The sequence below is a fragment of the Eleginops maclovinus genome, chromosome 10, assembly GCF_036324505.1.
Source record: "Eleginops maclovinus isolate JMC-PN-2008 ecotype Puerto Natales chromosome 10, JC_Emac_rtc_rv5, whole genome shotgun sequence".
Lineage (NCBI taxonomy): Eukaryota > Metazoa > Chordata > Actinopteri > Perciformes > Eleginopidae > Eleginops > Eleginops maclovinus.
The window spans coordinates 20,184,488-20,208,653 of NC_086358.1; the positions used below are offsets into that span (position 1 = coordinate 20,184,488).

The window sequence follows — 24,166 nt, forward strand, 5'->3', positions numbered from 1 at the left end:
CTGATGGGATGTGCCATTTCAGATATCTGCAAAGAGAGCTATACTTATTCTTTTTTTATCCTGATATTTTGTGATGTGTTTGTGTGTGTAGCACTGGAGAGATGTACTATATTTGGACTTTGGGAACTCCAAAAGCATTCTCATATTGACATGCATGGCAAACTGTGTGTTTGGATGAACCTCTCCCACAGCAGACATTTGGAATGTTTAAAGAGCACATGTTTAAACATTGTGACCATTGGCTCAGTTCATTTAAAATGTCAGTGAGCCATCATGCACGATAGCATTTAGGGAAGTGCACATTTTATACTAAGTGGAACAGGGCTAGGCATTATTAATGCCATTAATACTCCGCTGCCGCCCCTCTGAACACTTGCTGAGCTTTGAAATGAGATGTGTTCTCAAGGCTCTTCTCACCGGCAGTGTTTTCTTCTCCTGATTTTGTCTACTGTGTTCACTCCAGAATACCGTAGCAGTGCAATTAAAATCTGATGCAATGCCCCGGCACCATCTTAACTTTGCATCAAGGCTGAGATGTTTTTGCTCAACGAGAACCCATTTGTTCTTTTCACTGAGTGCTCCTTTTTATCCTCCTCTGTGGCTGTTTTCAAAATGCTTTTCAAAGTGCTAACTCATTCTGTTGCTGCGCAGATCAGAGTCAGTGAAAGGAGTGTGATTTAGCTGCTCTCTGACTCCCACAGCCGAGTGGGGATAATTCCATGTATGCCCGATTGCTCATTGGTGGTTTTCTAAGGCATGTCCTCAACAAATGAGCGGTAGTGAAGTGTTCAATTTAATATGGTCTGAAAATGTAGCTTTCATGTGTTCAATATACATTAGCAGAAAGATTTCGGCGCTTAATTTTTGAGCTTTGGTCTGTGGGGTTGACTCAGGACGTAGCTAAAGCTTAAAGTGGTGGACTCAAATAGCATCTCAACTTGAACACCAATGACGTGTCTATCCAGAAGTGTCAGTCTTCACCAATTTCTCTTCTAAGCTCCACCGGTTGGTTTTCCCTTGAATAAAGAAAAACTGTGTTTGTTGTGTGAGCAGTCAGATACTTTGATATAAAATCCAAAGAAAAACAGATCATCAGAGGAAGCCGAAGTGGAATATACCGTGAGCATGGTGAGACAGACACAGAATGCAGATGAATACAATGAAAAACTGAAAAGTTGACTTTAATTAAATGTATTATTTTCATCAGATTTCCCTGAACTGTAGTAGGTAAGTTGAAAGCAATAATATTAAGGTGAACCTAATATGTTTTATTTAAACTTAAGTTTATTGTATAGAAATAGGGCAGATGGACGCCGAAGTACGAAACTTGATAGCAAATAAAGGCCTACTGGGAAAATTAGGTAAACAATTAGACGTAATAACCAAAACTACACTTGAAATATGGAATACTGTTGTTGAAAAGTATAAACTGGAGAAAGAAATAAAGATTTTGAGTTGGTTTGCGTTTGATGATAGGTTTATACCCGGGATAAATGATAAAGGGTTTAAACAATGGGCGAGAAAAGGGATCACAGCAATACGTACAATGGTTGAACGGGGTAAGCTGCAGAGTTTTGAGAAGTTGAGGGGTAGATTTGGATTAGATCAATACGAACAATATCGCTACCTGCAAATAAAGGATTATTATGAGAAGGAGATAAAAACTGACACTGATTATGAAGTTGTTGAGGTATTTCGGAGAGCTTATGAAGGTAAATGCAGAGTAATCTCAGTCCTATATAGAAGTTTGATGTCATGCAGAAAGTCTTCCTCTCTTTATATCAAAGACAAATGGGAAAAGGAATTGAAATAACAAATGACTGAGGAAGAGTGGTTTAATATTTGTAAAACGCAGTGCACGTCACTAGCTCCAGGATCTGGAGGGAATTTAAGAAGAACATGGTCAGATTTTTTATAACTCCAAAGATTAGGAAACGAGTGGTGTCTATTCAACAACCATGCTGGAGAGCATGTGGTCACATGGATGCTGACCATACACACATATTCTGGTCCTGCCAAAAGTTAAAAGGATACTGGGACAAACTATGGAGGGATTTACAAAAAAATAATAGGATATGAGATACCGAAAACTTGTAAAATACTCTACTTGGGGAATTTAACACAAGACATAATACAAAGAGAGGATGAGTATCTTGTTAAAGTGCTGCTATCAGCCAGTAAGAACACGATTACGAGAATGTGGTACAAAGTCGACCCACCGACTGAGGAGCAGTGGATGTGCACTGTGGAAGAGATTTTTGTAATGGAGAAAATCACACATAAACTGAGGCTACAAGAGGCACAATTTGAGGACAAATGTGAAAAATGGACTGATTATAGAGGACGAGAAGAGGACACCACCATTGCCACTGGACAATAAGGACATTGATTTAAGGATGAGTGTTTAATTATGTATGTACGATGTTCCCTGAAACTGTAATTGTTGAAAGAAAAATTAATAAAAAATAAGTACAAAAAAACAAAAAAAACTTAAGTTTATTGAATTCAATGAACCTAATGCAGTTATGAGACATCTTTCCATATGATACATTTAATTAAAGTCAACCTTTCAGTTTTTTCTGGGTATTTTGCAATCAGCCAATGGTTTCACGTTTATAACCAGCCTGCTTAAAACTGAATGAATAACTTGAAAAAGGGTTTTTCTCATTTCTGACGTGGAATCTGCAGCTTCCTGCTCGCACTGACTATTGATTCTAAAACTAAGTTCCTTCTTCTCCGCCTCCTTATACTTTTTTATTTTTATTTATTTGCCTGTGAAGTGTATTTGAGCACTGGGAGAAGCGCAACATAAACATCATGTATTATTCAGTTTTAGTTTGAAGAGACAGAATGCGTTGTAGGAGCCAACATGCTTATTCTGGGTTTATTATTTCCATTATTATCATCATTTGTGTGGACAGTTTTTGGTCATTTTAGGTCATCTGTGTGTTTTGTGATATTCTGGTACTTAATATGGTCTTGGATAACAAGGAGGGGATTTCGCTCAGATATCTTCTGGTATTCCTGCAATACTGATAGTTAGTTTAATTACTTGTATTAAACATCATGGAACAAAATCAGAATCAGAATCAGAATACCTTTAATAGTCCCACAGAGGGGACATTTGCATTGTTACAGCAGAAAGAGCCACAGACAGCGACTCCAGCAAATAACTTTGAGCTAGGCTCAGCCTCTTGGCAACATTTACTGGTAAAGTTATTTTGTTAATTCTAAGTGATTAATGTTTAATCTAAGACCAATTGCCATTGAGTTATGCATTTTGATGGATAATGTGGATACAGGTTAACGCAGCATTAACACAGTTCCGTTCCGTTGACGCTTGCCGGAGGGCGTATTTGAAGCTTGGGGTTAACGCAACCGACAACCAATCACATTAATCTCCCGCCTCCGGACACTCAAAGCAAAAAAGCCCGCTTTCTAGAGCTCGACTGTTGCGAAGATTGATTTATATGATGAAGATTTATGGCATTAATGTATATGGAGCTATTTTATGCAACATGCCATGCTAGCTTAATATACTGGATGGCTGCTAGCTGTCCAATCAATGTTAAAACGTGTCGTTAAAAAAATGTTAAGGTCACTGGATATAAACTCCCCAAACAGGAGAATACATACCAGTTTCACCCACTGTCTCTGCCACTTCCCTCCATGCCTGGTTCCTCCTGTTTGTGTCCCTATGTGTACAGGGTGACGTCTTGATGCTTGACGTCACCCCATTCACTTCAAGTGTCAATGCAACGGAACCATGTGTACGGGCCGTAAGACTTATCCGATTGCTTTAAGCTGCATTGCTTTTTAAACTTTTTGGTTAATGTTTACTGACAATTACTAATTGAGCAAACCCAGAGGAGCAGCATTAGCATTAGTCTGGAGTCATACTTGTCTCTAACATTCCCTTTCCCTTCATCTCGGTTTTGGTCTACACCTTTCATATTACACATACATTCACTGGCAACTTTATTAGATACACCTGTTCACCCGCATAATCTAATCAGCCAATGACATGGCAGCAACTCAATGCATTTAGGCATGTAGACATGGTCAACAGGACCTGGGGAAGTTCAAAAACAGCATCAGAGAAAGAAAAAAATATCCAGTGAGCTGCAGTTTGGGAATTGTTGATGCCAGAGGTCAGAGGAGAGCGGCCACTCTTGTTCAAAATGATAGAAAGGCAACAGTAACTCAAACAACCATTCGTAACAACCAAGGTATAGAAGACCCTCTCTGAACCGCAACATTTGGAACCTTGAAGCCGATTGGCTACAGCAGCAGGAGACCACACCGGGTGCCACTCCTGTCAGCTAGACTGAAGCTACAATTCGCACGGGCTCACCAAAACTGGACAATAGAAGATTGGAAAAATGTTGCCTGGTCTGATGAGATTTCTGCTGTGACATGTGGACGGTAGGGTCAGAATTTGATGTAAACAACATGGGAGCATGGATCCATCCTGTCTTGTACCAGTGGCTGGTGGTGGTGACATAACTGGTGAAGGATATTTTATTGGCATACTCTGGGCCCCTTAGTACCAATTAAGCATGGTTTAAACAAGTATGGAGCATGTCCATCCCTTTCTGACCACAGTGTACCCATCTTCTGACGGCTACTTCCAGCAGGATAACACGCCATGACACAAAGCTCAAATAATCTCCAACTGGTTTCTTGAACATGACAATGAGGTCACTGTACTCCAATTACCTCCACAGTCACCAGCTCTCAATCCTATAGAGCTCCTTTGGGATGTGGTGGAGCCAGAGATCGGCCTCATGGATGTACAGCCAACATCTACATCTACTGCATGATGCTATCAGGTCAATATGGACCCAGATCCCTGATGAATGTTTCTAGCACCTTGTTGAGTCTATGCCACAGAGAATTAAGGTAGTTCTGAAGGCAAAAGGGGGTCCAACCCAGGACTCGCATGGTGTACCTAATAAAGTGGCCTGTGAGCGCATATTCCAGTGTTAATGAAAACATTTTTAGTGCAGCTTTAAAATGACTTGTTTAATCATATCTAAAAAGCACCATGTCGACTGGTTGAGAGGATCAGTGTGTTCGCAGCTGGAGAGGAGCAGCCTGGAGCTGAGTGAGCGGGCTTTCTGCATACACTGGGAAGTTCAAACAGTAAAGCACTGACAGCTGAGAGGCAAATGAGCAAACACCTTATTTAAAGAAGACAGTGTCTTGTGTTAGTGGAAACATTTAGCTGAAAGATTTTGGTCAGGATAAACATAGCATTTAATAACTGAAGAATAAAATGTTATGGTTCTGGTTGTGTTTGGCTCTAAATCATCCACAACTTTATAACATGAATATTATGCAAATGGTTCTTGTCAAGGTCTTACCAACCCGGGCTGTTCTGCTTTCCTTGTGCTTTTTCTAACCAATTATTGTCTGATGAGTGTGAGATATCGCCATCTGGCACCTCAAAGATTCTACTGAAATGTTCCTGGCTCATGTGGCTGAGCTACCAGAATATTCTCTGCTACTATATTTAAACCCATGCACATAATAAGCAAATATATCAGTCTCTGGATCAGGATAAATAACATTAGATAAACTTGGGCCATCGATATGCGGCTGTTGAGTCGGCGGAGAGAAGATAAGAGAGGAACATGGTGAGCGAAAAGCCAACAGATCCATCAGGAGACTGTAGGATTACAGAACGCGATAAAGCAAAGTGAAGTGCATTATCACCTTACTATATTAATACGTTTTCTATTATTTTATCATTCCAAGTGTGTTGGGGTACAACAAAAAAAGTATATATTCAGAAAATTCTTGTGATACTGTATACTTCATTTATAATTGATGGCTTGATATTTGCTTGAAGTTACTTTTAATTATGATCTAGTAATGACAGATAAAGCTTGTTTTCGATAAACTGATATAATGTGGTTGGAGCTTCTCACAGCTGTTAAAAACTGTGTCTGAATGGCTGTCAATTCTAAGAAATATTCATACAATTGGAAAAATGACATATATGCTTCAATTACAGGGACACTTTTAAAGATGGACACAATTGGTGTAGGTAATAGGAGGAAACTGGGATTAATAATGGAAGGAACATAATAAGCAACATATCAAATGTTACTATGTGCTAATCATGTGAGAATAATCAATATATCAAATGTTCAACCCTTCATCTCCAAAATCCTAGAAATAATAGTTGCCTCCCAAATCCATGCTCATCTAACCCACAATAACCTGTATGTACAGTTCCAGTCCGGTTACCGCCCACTCCATAGCACTGAAACAGCACTCATTCAAATCAACAATGACCTCCTTATGGCAGCTGATGCTGGGCTCCTCACCACCATCCTCAACAGGCTATCTTCTATTGGCATCACCCACACTCCCTTAGACTGGTTCACATCTTACCTCTCTGGCTGCACTCAGTTCATTCAAGTCAAATCCTTTAAATCCATCCCCTCCGCCGTCACTTCAGGTGTGCCCCAGGTCTCTGTCCTGGGGCCCCTCCTCTTCATCATCTACCTCCTTCCCCTCTGCAATATCCTCAAATTTAACAATCATTTCCACTGCTACGCTGATGACACCCAGCTCTACCTCACCACTAAACCCTCATCCACTCTCCCGCCCACCTCCCTCACCCAATTGCATCTCTCTCTGGTTCACCCAAAACCTCCTTAAGCTAAACAGTAACAAAACCGAGGTTCTCCTCATTGGCACCAAATCCACTCTATCCAAAACCAACAGCTTTTCCTTCACTATTGACAACTCCTCTGTTTCACCCTCCCCCCAGGTTAACAGTCTGGGTGTCATCCTTGACAGGACACTATCCTTTCAATTCCAAATCAATAACATTACCCAGTGTGGCTATTTCCACCTACGAAACATCAAGCGCCTCCGCCCCTCCCTTACGCCCCCACACTGCCGTCATCCTTGTCCACAGCCTCGTCACCTCCCGTCTGGATTACTGCAACTCTCTCCTCTTCAGCCTCCCTCAAAAAACCCTCCATAAACTTCAATTGGTCCAGAATTCAGCTGCCCGCATCATAACTCGGACCCCCTCCATCCACCACATCACTCCTGTCCTCCAACAGCTCCACTGGCTCCCGGTTCAGTTCCGTATTCAATTCAAAGTCCTCCTGTTAACATTCAATGCCATCCACAACCTCGCCCCCCCCCCCCATATCTGTCCGACCTCCTCCATGTTCTCACTCCCTCCCGCTCCCTCAGATCCTCTTCCTCCATACACCTGTCTGTCCCCTCCGCCCGTCTCATCACCATGGGGAGCAGAGCATTCAGCCACTCTGCTCCCCGTCTCTGGAACTCATTACCACCCCAACTCAGAAACATGGATTCATTCCCCCATTTCAAAACACAACTCAAAACACATCTGTTCAAAACTGCTTATTGCACTTGATGCCAATTCCTCTGTCACCGTCTATTGTTTTTATTTTTTCAACTTGCATTGTTGATTCATTTTATTGTCCCTGTGTGTGTATCATGTACGGTGTCCTTGAGTGCAGAGAAAGGCGCCTTCAAATAACATTTATTATTATTATCAAGTATTTGCGTGAAACAAACATAAAATACAGTATTTGGTATTGGTTTCAGTAACTTTAGTTAAGGTTCTTTGTTTCGGTAACATCATGATTCAGTTGTAATTTCTTTAATTTACAATCCTTGTTTTATTAACTAATTTACTATTTTAAGGGGTCCGACTAGAATGCCACTGCTATAGCCAATAAATTGTAATATTATAAACGTTTCTTTGGAAGGGAGTCCCCAGGTCAGTGTTGTTCCCCCCCTAGTACGGCCCCTGAGAGGAAATACTTAAATTAGGTCTGTGGAACAATGAAATAAACTGAGATAGATTGTGCACTTATATCATCATATAAATAAACGCAGTTAACTTGACCAGAAGCTTCCTTGATTAGTTTCAGCTACTCCTTCTTCAGATTTAGAAACGCAACAGTGCTCATGTTAATTAATGTGCATTGTCCCTTCTTAAAAAAAAATCAATGTGCAAAAACATTTAGACATTATCAAATAACTGTTTATTTGAACTGTGGATATTAATCAATAATTAGTTGATCAACTCCAAAACCTGCTGCAGAGTTTCCTTCACAGTTTAGATAACATACTGATCAATACAGAGCAGACAGCTTCTGTACAAATCATTTGTCCACACTGTGAAGAATATATGATAGATAGTGAAGTGAGAAACACACAAACACACACACACACACACACACACACAACACACACACACACACACACACACACACACACACACACACACACACACACACACACACACACACACACACACACACACACACACACACACACAACAGAGACTCTCTGTCTTTTCTTTCTGTGACATGTCCTCTCAGGGGAGAGAAGCTCCACCTTGCCAGCCTCTGTGGCTCCACGGGTCAACTTATAAAAACACTGACACACACACACACACACACACACACACACACACACACACACACACACACACACACACACACACACACACACACACACACACACTGTAAAACATTACAGCTCTGTTTAGTTAAGTCCACTTACTTCCTCTCTTTAACACAAAGAGCTCTAACAAGTTTTGGATTTTGAACTCATCTGCTTGAGTTTTAAAAAGTAGAACTTACTGTTATTAATTGTGTTGACTATTTGAAAATGTTATCAGATCAGTATGTGTTGATTGAACTTGGGTTTCAAAGTTATCAGATGGGGGGGCGGGGCGTGGGGGAAAAGGCGGGAGTGGGCCAATGGGAGCTACAAAATTAATATTTGGACTTTTGAGTTTAATTGTCTTCTTTAATTCATGGCAAGGTTGAAGCATGAACAGAATAATTTAAACACCGCAGATAAGTCATATATCATATCGAAATACAGACACTTTGTAGTAAATGATCAAGGACTACTTCGACACGCGGGAAGAGACTATGCCTGACAACGGCCTAGAACCGAGGCGGAGTAACACGACGCGGGGACCGAAGTGACGAGTGGTGAACGTGTCGAAGCAGATTTTTTTTACACGAGGCTGAGGAACAGCAGGTGAGTTTAATTATCTCTAATTAAGTCTTTTAACATTAACCTCATGTGTAGTAACGTAATAACGTTAAATGTGTAGGTTGTGCTTTTTTAATAGCCTGGAAAATGTGACTGCAACATTAGTTTTTATTCGAGCCCGACATGAGTTAGCTAGTTTGCTAGTTAGCCACCTAACGGTTGAGGCTGCGTGTTAGGGCTGCTGTCACTTCGTGCTCGTGCTTTGCTCACTCTTTGTATTTTATATTGACTAGTTACTCCAATTCATTTAGTAAAGTTGTTTTAACATGGATATTATGCCGATAATTAATAATGAGCAGCATGCGCTGTTTTCCTCGGTCCCCTATTACCGGTATGTTTTACACAGACAGATGGAGACCGTCACGGTAGCGTATCGCTACCCAGGACATTATTAAGAGACTGAGTGTAAATGTTGCCTGTGTGTTTGTCTATGTGTTCCGTTATCTTCATACTGTTTTCAAATCGTTTATCAACCATGTCATTTATCATACCCGCTACGGCAGTTTATTATAATCTTGCAAGTACCAGCATTACAACTTTCTGTTTAATACCATTTACCATTAACGTCACCTGTTCTTTTGCAATAACCACTCAAACAAGTATGTCGTTGTTAAATTCCATGTCCGTTTATTTAGTTTAGTTACATGTTAACACAGCGTAAATGTTCGTCTCACCAGCCTCGTCTGGTGTTTGTATTTGGGGTTGCGTGCCGCGTCAACGCGGTTTAAATTCACGTCACGACTTCCGGGTAAACCGGAAGTGACCCTGTGTTGTCGTAATTATTTTTATTGCTGTTTTTATATATTTTGGCTATGCCAAAATAGGAGCAATAGTACACTGTTTACGTGCTTAAAGGTTTTCTAGTTTATAGAGGGAGAATGGTAGCTGTTTAAAGCTGTTTTCATTTTTATTGCCTTATGGGCCTTCATTTGGGAAAATAAACGATCCCATCATTTTCCTTGGTGTTTACCACCAAGTTCAAGTCGCTCGAACACATCTACCCATGACAGCTTGCAATTTGATGAATTAACTGAAAATGAACGTCATTTATAGATAAAAAATATATAGTTTTAACTAACGTTTAAGTGTCTGAGAACTGTTGAATTATTACTTTGGTTGACAGAGGAGTAGGCTGATGACAGAGGAGAGGATCTGTGATGGCACAGGGCTGTTTACCAGTTTAAACCATTGAGTTGAACAGATTGTAAAATATATTTATTTTAATGTTTAGTCAGAGAGGTAGGAAAGGAAGGATAGGATATTAAATGCTTAACTAATCATTATCAACAGGTTGGAGGTTTTAGAGCCTACTTAACTCATGTTGGCACTACTGATGAATTGAAAAATAATATTGATTTGTGTTTTTGTTTTATTCAGTTTATAATGTAATATTCAACATCACAATTTACAGTCTTCAAAATTAACAGCAACACTACTTATAACAAACCCAAACTGAATATTTTAAACACCATAAAGGTTGTAATTCTTGCAGGGTTGTTGAATCATACTGCATAAGTGTTAGCTAAACGTAATCCAATAAACTAAATGTAATTGAAAATAACATAGAATATTGGTTTATAGTTGTTGTTGTTTTTTTGTAGTTAATAGATAACTGTTCTTAACCACTAATTGTCTAAATAAATGTTATGTTAATTTCATTTTTAATTTTTCTGTTCACAGAATTCAAGCACGTCCAGTTCATGTGGAAATGTAAGTTTTGTGCCTTTTCCTCCAGTGGCCAAGGAAAAATAATACAGCATTATAAAGAGCATCATGGACATCACCGGAGGTGTTCAGGCCTTGTCTGCATTTATCAAGACTGTTTGAACACATTTCAAACCCAAACTGAACTTAAAAACCACTTGAAAGAACATTCAAAAGGTCATAAAATTGTGACCAAGTTATGCTGTGATTTGTGTACATTCTCAGAGCCTAGTAACATTATCAAATATTGTGCCCATCTGAAGACTCATTTGAGGAACAGGGAAACAGTTAAATGTCCGTTTGCAGGTTGCTCTTTCAAGTCCAATGTACTGTCAACATTTACTTCTCATAGAAGTCGCTATCATAGGTTGTCCACCTTAAACAGTTTAAGACCAGAGCTTTTTGTACACCATGCACTTACAAATGCAGTGCTAGAAGAGGATTCTGTTTCTGGGACTGAGGCATCAACTTCATATGATTCAGTACCCGAGGGTGTACCTCCTCTTGAAAATGGAGAGGCAATTAAACGTCAGTTGGCATCTTTATTTATCCGTATGCAAACAATTCTGCATGTTTCAAATTCTGCAGTACAGGAAGTAATTGATGAGTTATTTGACATTGGAGACTTTGCTTATAAAAATATTAAAACAATTATAGAGAAAGTTTTGGAGGAAAATAACTGTGCAGCTGATGCCTCTGTTGTAACATCATTGTCTGATGAAATACAATCGTTGAACCCACTCAAATTTCTTTCAAGAGCAGGGCCTTTGGGCACAGAACGTAAAAGGCAGTCATTTTACAGAAAGATTTTTACAGTGATTGAACCGGTTGAATATGTGCTAAATCCACAAGAAAAAAATCATTCATTTGTTTATGTTCCTATTTTAGATTTGTTAAGTAAGTTGTTGGAAAGAAGTGAGATTCTAGAGAAATTACAGAGATCCAATGGACAGGAAGGTCATTACTGCTCATTTCAAGATGGTGAATACTTTAAAGAAAACAAACTTTTTGCTGAAGAATTAGGCATAGCTCTTGGCTTATACATTGATGATTTTGAAATCTGTAATCCATTGGGAACTTCAAGAAAGAAACATAAGTTGTGTGGTATATATTGGGTGATAGCTAACTTACCCATAAGACTTAGATCAACATTATCATCAATTTATCTAGCTGCATTGTGCAAAACTGTACATATAAAACAATATGGTTACAGCAAAGTTTTGGAGCCTCTGATTAGAGACCTTCAGCATTTAGAGACGACTGGTGTATTTGTGAAAAGACTTGGGTCTTGTGTCAAAGGTACTGTTTTGTATGTGTCTGCCGATAACTTAGGTGCACACTCCCTTGCTGGATACCAAGAGTCTTTCAACGTGGAGAAATTTTGCAGATTTTGTTTGGCTAACCTTAAAGATATTCAGCATCATGATGTCAGAAGTGGGGCATTTACTTTGAGAACACCAGAACTGTTTGATGAAGCCATTAATGTGCTTAACACAACTAATGCCTCGTGTGTTCATGGTTTGAAGAGAGACTGTCCTTTAAGCAGACTTGCCCACTTTCATCCTGTAAAAGGTTTTCCACCTGATTTTCTGCACGATTTATTGGAGGGAATTGTACCTGTGGAACTATGCATATGTCTTTCAGATCTTATTGCTAAAAAGTATTTCACATTGAATGATCTTAATGATAGAATAGCATCATTTCCTTTTCAGTTTTCTGACAAAACTAACAGGCCTCAGACAATACCAACAAACTTTTCAAAAAAAAGAACAATTGGTGGCAACGGACACGAGAACTGGGCACTTCTGAGATTTCTTCCACTGTTGATTGGCCATCATGTTCCAGAGAGTGAAAAGACTTGGTCTGTGATCCTTGAACTGAAAGACATTGTGGAGGTGTTATCAAGCCCCTCTTTCACAACAGAAACCCTGTGCTACCTACAAGCCAAAATTTCTGACCACAGACAGTTGCTCTTAGAATTATTTCCTGGTACTAAATTACGCCCTAAACATCATTATCTTGAACATTATCCTGTTCTGATTCAGAAATTTGGACCATTAATTGAGTTCTGGACAATACGATTTGAGGCAAAACATTCTTTTTTTAAAAGAATGGTTCACAATACTGGCAATTTCAAAAATATTCTGCACACGTTGGCCACAAGACATCAACTGATGTTGTCATATTACTTGGAGATGCCAACTATTTTCAAGCCAAGCATTGAGACTGGACGAGTATCAGTTGTGTCTGTGGGCATCCTAGATGCTGCAATCAGAGAGGCTGTATGGAATAAGTTTGAAGGTCTGGACTCTGTTTCACTCACCTCCATTGCTTACTTGAATGGGACAAAATATTCTAAAGGCATGGTACTCTCAGTTGGACAGACGTGTGGACTGCCAGATTTTGGGAGAGTATTGGAGATCTGTGTAGTGGATGGTTACATATCATTCATTACTGAACTATTCACAGCGACCTTCCAAGAGCATTTCAGGTGTTACCAGCTTGCCAGAAGAGATCCTGCAACAATTGTGGTCATTGATCCGGACCGTCTGAATGACTACATTCCCCTTGCTGCATACCCTGTTGAAGAAAAGCTGCTCGTCACTCCAAGGACATTCATGTTACATTAAGGTAATATTTGATTGGGTTGGTTTGTCATAAATTTAAACAAACTCTTAATCTTTGGACCACATAACGGGATATAAACTGCACTTTAAAGGTTAGACGACACTATTTGCTATATAACGATGTAGTGTAGAAATGGCTACCTGATCTCTGAATTCACCCTCCCTATCTGTTGTAATCTCTCTGCTGTTTTAACTCCATTCACAGCTTCTTTTAGATTTATGTTATTTACTGTTTAATGAAGCGTTTTCTTGTTTGTTCACTGTGTTTCAGTTCTTGGTATCTCATCAATGATGCTTCTCAGAGTCATCGTCTCACCTCAGGAAATAAGACGTGTCACCCTACAGGAGGTTCCCCCATCAGTTGATGAGCTATGTGTAGTTCTGGGCAACACTCTGGGCCTCCGTGGGAAGTTCCTTTTACAGTTTGAAGATCCAGACTTTGGGAATGAGCTCTGCAATTTGACAGACATCAAGGACCTACCAACTGAACGAGCCACACTGAAAGTTCTGTTCACGTTTTCTGAACCAGTTTCTGACTCGACATTAGATACTGCAAGCCTTAGTTCCCAGAATAGTGCAAGCCCCAAGCCCCCTAGTAGTGGTGATTCTTCAGAATGGCCTGATCCCTTTGTTATTTCAGATTTCTCCCATGACGTTGAGTTTCAGCTGAGGGTAGCAAATGATGCCTATGCCAAGGATGGAGCTGTGACGGTCATCTCAAAGAGTGTGAAGAGTGAAATACTGGACAGACTGGCTGATAGCATAACCAGAATCACTTGCTATCCAAGTAAAGACAATTTAGAAAGCGTAGCCAAAGCTCTTGTTGCAAAGCATCCTTGTCTCAGGGAGCCGGGTTCAGGTAAAGGATGGTACTGCTGGAGATTCAGCCTGATATTCAAGATGGGCAATTACCGTCAGAGGATGATGGCAGCTGGATGCCCTGAAGTTCTTGTAAATAAAAGAAAAAGACAGGGAAACACCAAGCCAGTCAAGAAGGCAAAAAAGGGAGAGATCCACTACTTACCAGAGCCACCTGATGGACAAACTACTGTTAAATCAGAGAAGGATCGTGAGACCATGCTTTTGGAAGTGCAGAAGAGAGAGCCAGATTTGCACCTGCTCGATGAATTGATGACTGCAACATTCTCCCAGCGAAGACAAGAGATCATTGGTGACGAGCCACTCATTGCTGCAGTCAAGGACAGATGGCCTGCATTGTTTAGTGAGAGACAGGTAATTCTTTGCCAACTGAGTACAGCATAGAAATCCTATATTTTGTTGTTTTAGGTAGTCAAACTATGCACTATATGTTGCAATCATATTTGTGTTTCCCTTGTGTCCCTTAGAGCTCTATGCTGCTCTTATTTTCCCTCACTCATTGCCCTTTTCTCTGCTGTAATATTATTGGTTTCAGCTCAGTGCTGAGTTCAGTAGAATCGTCACCAAAGACCTGCTGGAGTCATTCCTGGATGGACTTGATGCCTTGGTGCCAGATGTTCTACAGATGTACGGAGAAGCTGCTGCATCAGGCAGGAGGGTGCGCCTGAGCAGTGTTCTCAGTTGTCTTCAAAAGGAGGTATGTACTGCACAGAAATCATTTCTTGTTAATGTACTAAAATTAGTATTCTGGCTTGGGTATCTTATTCACAAACTCTTGTCTTGTTCTTGTAGGACACGAACCAAAACAAAAGAACAGCTGTCCTACTTGGTCTTCCATGCTACCTTGCAGAAGATTCCTCTGACATAATCAGGATGTGTGATGTAAGACACCGTATTTACACATTTTATATTACATTGTTTTGTTTTAACATTTTTTATTTTCATAAGTCGTAAGGGGTAATTTTTTACAAATAAAATAGTAAATGAGTGAAAAATTAATGAAATGTGCCCTTAATTTAAATTGAAAATGTAATGAAACCTAAAATGCAGTAACTTAACCAATATGTAATAAAATATCCAGACTTATATTGTTTTTAAATAATGTAATGTTAACTTATCACATTAGGCTACTTTTTAAAATAGCTTAGTATAGTATATACTATATATAGTATAGTATATCAGAGAAGGGTTTGCTGAGATGATAAAGTAGTAGGCTACATCCTAGATTTATTTTTTTGGACCACATGTTATATGCTAGTTAAGAGGTGTGTCCCGGAGTTTCTGTCCATGTGCATGTAGCTGTATGATGCATAGTCTATTATAATCATTCTTTCATTTCAAATGCAATGTATATAACATTGAATTCTTATTCATACTTAAAATCAGAATATACTACATTTTTGAGAAATAGAGAACATTCAGTACATTTTCTCTCAGTTTAGCTCCTCCTAGTGGCCAAAATTACTGTTGGTTTGTTTTATTATTTGGGCTTAACAATGAACATTCAGAAAGGCAATGACAACACTCACTCAATTAATGTCAAAGACATTTGTAGCCTTTCTCTATTAGCCTAGCAGTGATGTTTAAGTCAGTCAGTTAAGATGTGTGTTTTTGTCTTTATGTTTTCAGGCTCATGGTGAAACCCTTGACGTGCTAATGAGCGGGATGCAAGTTGGACTGTTGATTGGACACGAAGGCCCTCTGCATGATGCATTTCCATTGGATGTTTTCAACGTGGCTCTGGTAGTAGAGGAGAAGATCATCCTACATGACCTCCGAGATGTGTCCACAGGCTTTGCCATGTTACTGGGTGCAATCTACTGCCTAAACCTTGAGTACCCACGTAATATGAAGTATTCTTTTGAGTTCCTGCAGAGGGTTGTCATGAACATTAAACCGGACCAATGTTCAGCCAGAATCCATGGACTCAGAAATAAACTGCTTAGATATCGCATGTAAACAAAGAAATGCACTCGTCAAGCAACTACTAGGAGGCAGCAGTTATTTGGGAAGCTTGCCTTGTTCTTTACACTAGCATACAGGTTTTCATCGGCTTAGTTTGTTCAGCACAAGTCAGGTATGCGTGACAAATGTGTCACTTGTGAAGTTGAAAAATCTGAAATTGTTGAAAAATCTAAAATAGTTCAAATGTGCAAAACATTTTGAGGTATAATGAAAACAAACTTGTTTCGAATTGTGGTTAAAGAATCTTTTAGACGTGGATGTTGATGTTTTGTAAAGCTCTGCGTATACCACATTTTTCCTCTGTACAACTTTGCCATACTTATTCTCTCATTGACAGTTTTAAAATTGTGTTCAATTAACACAAATTTAAGTGAGGATAAGTAAGTAAGTATTTATAATGTACACCATTGTTTTTGTTCATATGACGATATGGACCGGTTATCTCACTTTTTGCCTCTTATGACACCTGCCCATCTGTCCCCCTTTCCCCAGCACTCTCGGTTGTCAACCTCAGTGAGGCCTGTTTTGATGCCAAGACATGTTTAAGATGTATCAATGTTCCACATTGTTCATATTCATGTCGAGATTTTATGATTATCTGTTTACTATCTCACATACCTCATTGTTCAACCCCACCTCACCTTCTTTCTTTCTACGAGTCCACCCTCTGTCTGTCTGTCAGTCCACCCTCTGTCAGTCCACCCTCTGTCTGTCTGTCTGTCTGTCTGTCCACCCTCTGTCTGTCTGTCTTGTCTGTCTGCAAGTCCACCCTCTGTCTGTCTGTCTTGTCTGCCTGCAAGTCCACCCTCTGTCTGTCTGTCTTGTCTGTCTGCAAGTCCACCCTCTGTCTGTCTGTCTTGTCTGTCTGCAAGTCCACCCTCTGTCTGTCTGTCTGCAAGTCCACCCTCTGTCTGTCTGTCTTGTCTGTCTGCAAGTCCACCCTCTGTCTGTCTGTCTTGTCTGTCTGCAAGTCCACCCTCTGTCTGTCTGTCTTGTCTGTCTGCAAGTCCACCCTCTGTCTGACTGTCTTGTCTGTCTGCAAGTCCACCCTCTGTACATTACAGAGACATACATTGGGTATGGCATGTTAAAACCTTTAACTTCTGTTAAAGTTTATATAAATGTATTTATAAAATAAATGTTCTTGGACAAATGCAAGAATTCAGTGTGAAGCTCTGTCATTTACCATGCAAGTTGAAACAAATTTAGAATTTTAATCCTCTTAACTTTAAATGGGGAGTCGTATAAATACGGCTAAGTTAGTTTAACTCAGAACTGTGAGTTACAATAATAATGAAATATCTGTTTGTTTTACTAGCTAAAGAATGTTATTGTATTGATAATGTTTAAAAAAAATGTTGTTTTAACTCACAGTATCAAGTTTAAACAAGATGTGATTAAAAGTTTTCATGTATCAATGATGTATAACTATATTTTGTTTCAACTAATGGTATCAAGTTAACATTACAAGTGATTAAAAGTTAAGTCAACTTTGACAACTTAAAAAACAACATTGTGACAACTAGAACAGTGTAGTATAATCAACCTTTTGAACTTTATTTTCAGAGTTGAAACAAAGGTAATCTTAAATTGAGTTAACTTGCAGTTTTAAGGCAGCAGGTGAACCTTCATTTGCAAGTTGAACTGACCTGAAATGTCTTACAGTGCACACACACACACACATTCACAACCATAACACATTCTGTTGTTAACCTCCCAGGTATATTGGTATATTGAGGCCTGAGGTGATTCATCACTCTCCCAGAATAAAACTGCAAACACTTTTGGCTACACACGTTAACACACTCAGGCTCATAAACACACTCTGGTAGATAAGCAGAGAGACACACACTGCAACCTTTTTTCTTGAATTTCGTTTTTTGGAACACCTGCTTTGCTTTTCTGTTTTCTCTGACTCTGATTAAAATTGCTGCCACTTTATCTGTTTGACCGGCTGGGATTGAGCAAACAGTCTCCGCTAAAAGGCTCTGAGCTGCGGCAGGAGGGGGGCGGGGGGGGGGGGACTGGCTCTGTTTGCTGGCTGTAGAAATAAAACAACACAGTGTACAATGAATCTCGTCTTAATGCCTCAGCAGGCTGATTTGAATATCAAGAGCAATCTGAACGGCGGTTGCAGAATCAGAATGAGTGAGCGGCTGGGCTGAGGCCCTGCATACTGACCCTCAGTGAAGAAACACACCTGAGTAACATGTGTACTGTGGTACCAGATCTGGACTAAGCACGTTATCAAACCCCTAAGGGAAATACTTAAGGCGGGGAATAAGTTAACCTCAACCCCATCTCTAATCAAGTCTATTTATATCCGTCCAAACATCCGGCCATCGCTTATCTCTCTTCTCTCAACTCACCCTCCCTCTCTCTTCGACTCATACAGTTCCCCTTCTACCTCACACTCAGCCACCTCCTTCATCCTTTCACCCATCAACCCCCTTCAACGATACACCCCTACATCCATTCATCCCTCAATCCTTCCATCCCATCAACCAGACATCCTTACATCCCTCGGTTCCCTCATCCCGACATCCCTCCACACCCGCATCCCTTCATCCCAACATCCCTCATCCCTACATCCCTACTTTCATTCATCCGTTCATCCGTCAAACCTTTCATCCCTACTTCCCTAAATCCTTCCCTCATCCCTTCTGAATTCTGGTAACTCTTTTCCCCCACTTAGAAGTCTGTATATCCATCAGTGTTCTGCACTGGGTTATTGCCAATGAACTCTGCGAAATGTATGATATGGGAAAAATAACATGTTTGCAAGGCTGGTCATTCCAGATGTTTGACAGGATGCAGACTCTAAAAAGTTATTGGCTACTATTGTTGGGTGTAACACGTTACAAAAGTAACAGAGTTACAGTAATGTATTACTTCTTGCTGTAACGCAGTTATTTAATGCATTACTTCTGAAATTTGGGTAATATAATACCACAAATTCAAACACATTTTAACCCGAAATGATGTGGTGTTTTGTTTTTAAGAATTCACAAACATCGCGAGACATTCCGACACCAGAGAAATCATTGTGCCGGTAGAATAGTAACTCAGTAAGCCTGTTTACTATTGGTTAAGAGGAAACAGATTCAGATTGAGAGCTGCAGGCTCAGAGAAAAGAAAAGAAAAAGACACGACTGCACGCAGGCCAAAGCAACAGAAGGTGACTTTCTCTGGGCTTACTATGCGGTTTGAAGTTGAAAGACTCGTGGCAGAGTGTTGAAGATCTGCAGCCTCGGTCCTCTGTGGAATCGCCGGCTTTTAGAAAGCTTGTCAGCAAAATCCCCGTTAACACACCACTGACAACGTGAGCTAACATTGCCATGGAGGCATATAAACTACATTTTAGCATTTAAAGCCATACTTTTGTAGTTATTTAGGTGAAAGTAACGCGAAAGTAGTGTAACGCATGACAGTTCAGAGACAGTAATAATGTAATGTAACTTATTACTGGCTACACACCTATCCACCCCTCAACCGCACACTATCCCATTGTGCCCACCTACAAAATGGGACCACACCTAACCCCCTGCACTGGCAATGCACTGGACAGAAATGTTGAGACACTGAATCATCCAATTGAAAATCCAATTGGAAGTGTAGCAGTAAATGAATCATTGTAATCAGAATCGTGCCGTCTTAGTAAGTCCTGCAGTGACACACACACACCACACAGTCCAATACAAACAGGAGCAGAAGGACAAATTGAAGTAATTGCGCTTAGCTGTATGCGTGGCAGAGAGACAAACACGACTGAAGTGTTGGAAGCAACCCCACAACAACAAAACAAAGGTAAACAATGTCTTAATGAGCCAAACAGAGCTTTGCAGAGTACGCAGCGGAGGAGCCGACACTCGGATCTGTTCTGTGGGGGGGGGGCATGCTGGGCCCCACAGATGTAGAGGGTGTGAAGCAACGGAGGCAGAGTACACAATTACTCGATGTTTGCTCTCCTGTGCCATATGTTCTCAACAGAAATGCTGCAGCACATGTGAAATGTACATGGGACGGGCTCATACATTTATTCATGCACACAGATACAGATTTAACAACGCAGATCGACAGAATCCAGCAGAGCCTGCAGCGTTCATTTAATGAAGTATTCCACAGTAATGAGCAGGAGAAGATGTGGAGATGAACCTCCGACATAAACTGCATAACCCTTCACGCCTACAGGCCTGCGCTGAGACAGAAAAATGTGTCTGACAGGAAATATTGGACAGAAGGTAAGAGTGCTGCTTAGTGAAATGTCGACATTTTTAACCCATCTGCTAACAGTGACTTGTGTTCAGTGCGTTGAGGTCTCACAGACGGGACGAGTCAGCCGGCAGATGTTGGTAAACAGAGCAGCAAGGGAGATTATAGGAATCATATGTATTTATGATAAACTACACCCACACCTATTTAATATACCCCAATACATGTATAACCCGAAAAAGTGTATCTGGTTGCATCGCACTATTTATTTAATGTATTATCTTAACAGTTATTAGTAAATCAAACTGTATTTAATTGTACTTCGCTGTACAATATTTAATCTTACATTCTGTTGTTGTTTATTTATTTAATTAAGATAAGATAAGAATTACTTTATTAATCCCACACTGGGAAATGTTTGTGTTGCAGCAGCATAATACAATACAAGTCATTGCACAATTAGAAATAAAACCAAAATAAAAAAAATCAGACACATCCTGACTCAAAACGTTGCAGAAAAACTCATTCATGCTTTCATAACCTCTAGGCTGGATTACTGCGACTCCTTTCTATCAGGCTGTCCCACCACATCCATTAAAAACCTTCAGCTGGGACAAAATGTTGCAGCCCGTATTCTAACTAAAACCAGGAAAATGGAGTACATCACTCCCAATTTTAGCTGCTCTACACGGGCTACCAGTAAAGCACAGAATTTACCTTGAAATACCTTTTTTTTGGGGAAAAAATATTGTTTTATTTATTCTTCAATTACAATATTAATACAGACAATTTATGAATCCGATAAACAAACAAATTCAGTTGAAGCGGGAGGGCAGAAAGCATAGCTTATAAAGAAAGTAGCCCTCCCATTAATCTTCCAGTTGTAGTATTAAAAAAATAAATAAATGAATCAATAATTAAATATGGACACAATAAACACAATTCTATACATACATACAGTACATATATACACGTATACATACACCCAGTTTCCCGGGTGAAGGGAAAATAATAAGGTAAACAATCTATTCCTAAAATTCCATGTTCAGATAACTAGAAAGTATAATTTCTCATCCTATTTTTATATAAAATAAGATAATTATGATAATAGCAATCATAATTATAATTACTATTAATATCATTACCATCATCATCATTGTCATACATGCATATTTTCTTTCAAGGCAAACAAAAAGCACAATCAGCAAATAAATAATTATTAATATTATTATTAATAATAATAATAATAATAATAATAATAATAATAATAATAATAATAATAATAATAATAATAATAATAATAATAATTACAATTGTAAAATAATTAAAAAAAATAATAACATTTTAAATTAATTCAGCTTTTTCAGCTTCACCACGTTCAGCTACCAAGCGCCCTGGCTCTGGTAGACCTACATTTTTAATAAAGCCTTCAGTTAGAGCTGGCATTTTATGGTATTGATTTTATTTTATTTAGATTTTACTTTGAATAATTTGAATGATTTATGTATTTTTATTGTCTTTTGTTGTTATCAAATTCTATTTTTATTTCTATTTGTATTACATACACTATCTTGTCTTCTCATTTTGCTGTAACTCCATCATTTACAATGTTGTTTTTAATCCCACAGACAACCGTGTTTTGTGATATTGGGCTATACAAATAAAGTTTGATTTGATTTGATCATACATTCGGTAAAAAGGAAGTGCTATAATTTGTAGAATAACAATAATGATTTGTGACTTTGCCTGAGCGTTACAGAATTTGAGTTTGAAGCTTAACCCAAGAAAGTCCAGCCTGCAGTAGAGAGGAGAAGCTGTGTAACCGTCACAACAACACAGGATGAGACCTACGGATTCTAAGCAGAAATACTCCTGTTTCCCTTTAGTTTCTCTCCCAGGTCTTTCATCTCTTTCTCATTCAACAGAGAGAAGCATTAAGCTCACGATTATGAAAAACAGGTTGTAAAGAACCGTTTGGTTTTACAAATCAAAGCCGAAAATAAAGGTTTAAGTCTGTGCAACGACAGCTCATCCAGGAGATGTGACTGTGTTAACAGCATGCAGATAAAACTAAAAAAGATGTTGTATTGTATTCTATGTTGATGTTTTGAGCCACATATTTCACAAGGACAGCAGGTAATCGATGAAGACAAACACACGGGTGTGTCCTGCTAACTCTCTGCAGGCTCTGGGGTCAGAGTAGAAACATCCCCGTTGTTCTACCTGGGACTGTTCTTCTACAGCATCAGAGAGAGACTCTTCACTGGACAGTTTCTAACTTATTAGATTTGTTCCAAAGTGTTTGAATAACATATTAGATTCAGATGAAATAAAATCTTTTCAAAGCACACCCCTTGTAGAGAATGAAGGTTGGGTGAATATTCCACGCTGCACTAAATTCATAATTTAATTTGACCTGGTCCAACTTTTATGATCGACATAGAGTCAGAGATGGAGTTGAGATGCTGCGGTTCTCTGCAGAATGTTTCTGGTTTCAAAGCCAGGGAAAAGTACTTGAAGGTTGTACATGAGTAGAAGTACCAGAGTGTAGGAATACTCTGTTACAAGTAAAGGTCCAGTATGTCAGCCCAGTAAATGTTCCTCCAGTGAAAGTAGAAAGTACTCTCATCTAAATGTACTTAAAGTAGCGACAGTAAAAGTAGTCATTGTTTGATTGGTCCATTTCAGAATAATATCTCTGATATGTTTTATAATTATTGATCATTAAAGTGTTCTCAGAGCTGGTAAAGGTGCAGCTAGTTTGAATGGCTTTGTATACTGCAGGGTAGCTGCTGAATTCACTCTATTGTAGTAGGAGTACAGAGTAGCATTACATTGAAATATTCAAGTAAAGTAAAACTACCTTCAGACTGTACTTAAGTACAGTACTTGAGTAAAGTACTTGCCACCTCTGGTCTCTCCTCACAACCTTTTTCAGGTCTAATGAAATAAATATTCATCAGTGCTTCAGGCAGCTCTCTGACTTGTTTGCAGATGCTAGGCCCCGGATGCACTACAGCTCACAACGCCTCTCTGCATAAAAATGAAAAAAAAAAAAAAACCTGCTCAGAGGGGAGCGTGTGTAAAGTCAAATGAAGCGCGGGCCATAAAGACACTGATATCATCCCGGTTAACCTTTAGCTGAGGAGCAGCGCCCTGCAGCTTCCTCCTGAGGGCCTCAGGAACGGGAAGTCATCCAGCTGCTCATCAGAGAGGGGGGGGGGGGGGGGGATTCTGAGCATCAGAATGGAATAATATGATGGATTATACAAATATGTTGCCCACAGGAACGGTTGAACTGGTACCAGGCTCATTGTTCCGTCATCTTTCACAGTCAGGATGCAAAAAAAGCATTCATCCCGTCCCATCTCTATTGCTATATATGCTAAAATTAAACCAATTATGTTTTGATTTATGAGGCTGTCACTTGTGTAAAATAACTGCTGAAAACCTGGGAAACATAAGAGCTTGATAAGAGCGTAAATTACAGAACTAAACGGTGACAGTGCGGTCAATGGAAAACACTTCATATACGCGTCTAATAAAGGGCACTGTAATCCGAGATTGGTTGTGAAGTCAAATTACTGTCAACACATATCTGACATGTTAAGGAGTTGGTTTGTTTTATTTAATACTTTCTCCAACCTACTACAGTATAATAATGAGATGGAGTTTTGTTTGTGGTGCTCACACAGCGCTCACACGGC

The 24,166-nt window shown here is 39.4% G+C and overlaps 2 protein-coding genes across 4 annotated transcripts in view; one reads left to right on the plus strand and one right to left on the minus strand.

The window, feature by feature from the left end:
• LOC134870920 (carbonic anhydrase-related protein 10) overlaps positions 1-24,166 on the minus strand; it is a 316,734-nt gene that overhangs the window by 211,718 nt on the left and 80,850 nt on the right. The gene's annotated exons all lie outside the window — the stretch shown is intronic.
• Positions 8,762-17,408, plus strand: LOC134871220 (uncharacterized). 2 transcript variants are annotated; one of them, XM_063893889.1, is made up of 6 exons: positions 8,762-9,057; positions 10,753-13,407; positions 13,675-14,636; positions 14,818-14,979; positions 15,075-15,164; positions 15,912-17,408. In XM_063893889.1, exons 3-6 carry the CDS (start codon positions 13,692-13,694, stop codon positions 16,239-16,241), a joined length of 1,527 nt encoding a protein of 508 aa, XP_063749959.1. In that variant the 5' UTR covers positions 8,762-9,057; positions 10,753-13,407; positions 13,675-13,691; the 3' UTR covers positions 16,242-17,408. The 2 variants fall into 2 exon arrangements, with proteins under 2 accessions (XP_063749959.1, XP_063749960.1); XM_063893890.1 differs by having other exon boundaries at positions 10,753-14,636.

What these genes read in the sequence shown, in the direction of transcription:
- LOC134871220 (XM_063893890.1), top strand. Translation starts at nt 13,692, where the DNA reads ATGATGCTTCTCAGAGTCATCGTCTCACCTCAGGAAATAAGACGTGTC. An exon ending in TCAGTTGTCTTCAAAAGGAG is followed by an intron (nt 14,980 to 15,074) that starts GTATGTACTGCA and finishes TTGTTCTTGTAG; the next exon opens with GACACGAACCAAAACAAAAG. An exon ending in ACATAATCAGGATGTGTGAT is followed by an intron (nt 15,165 to 15,911) that starts GTAAGACACCGT and finishes TTATGTTTTCAG; the next exon opens with GCTCATGGTGAAACCCTTGA.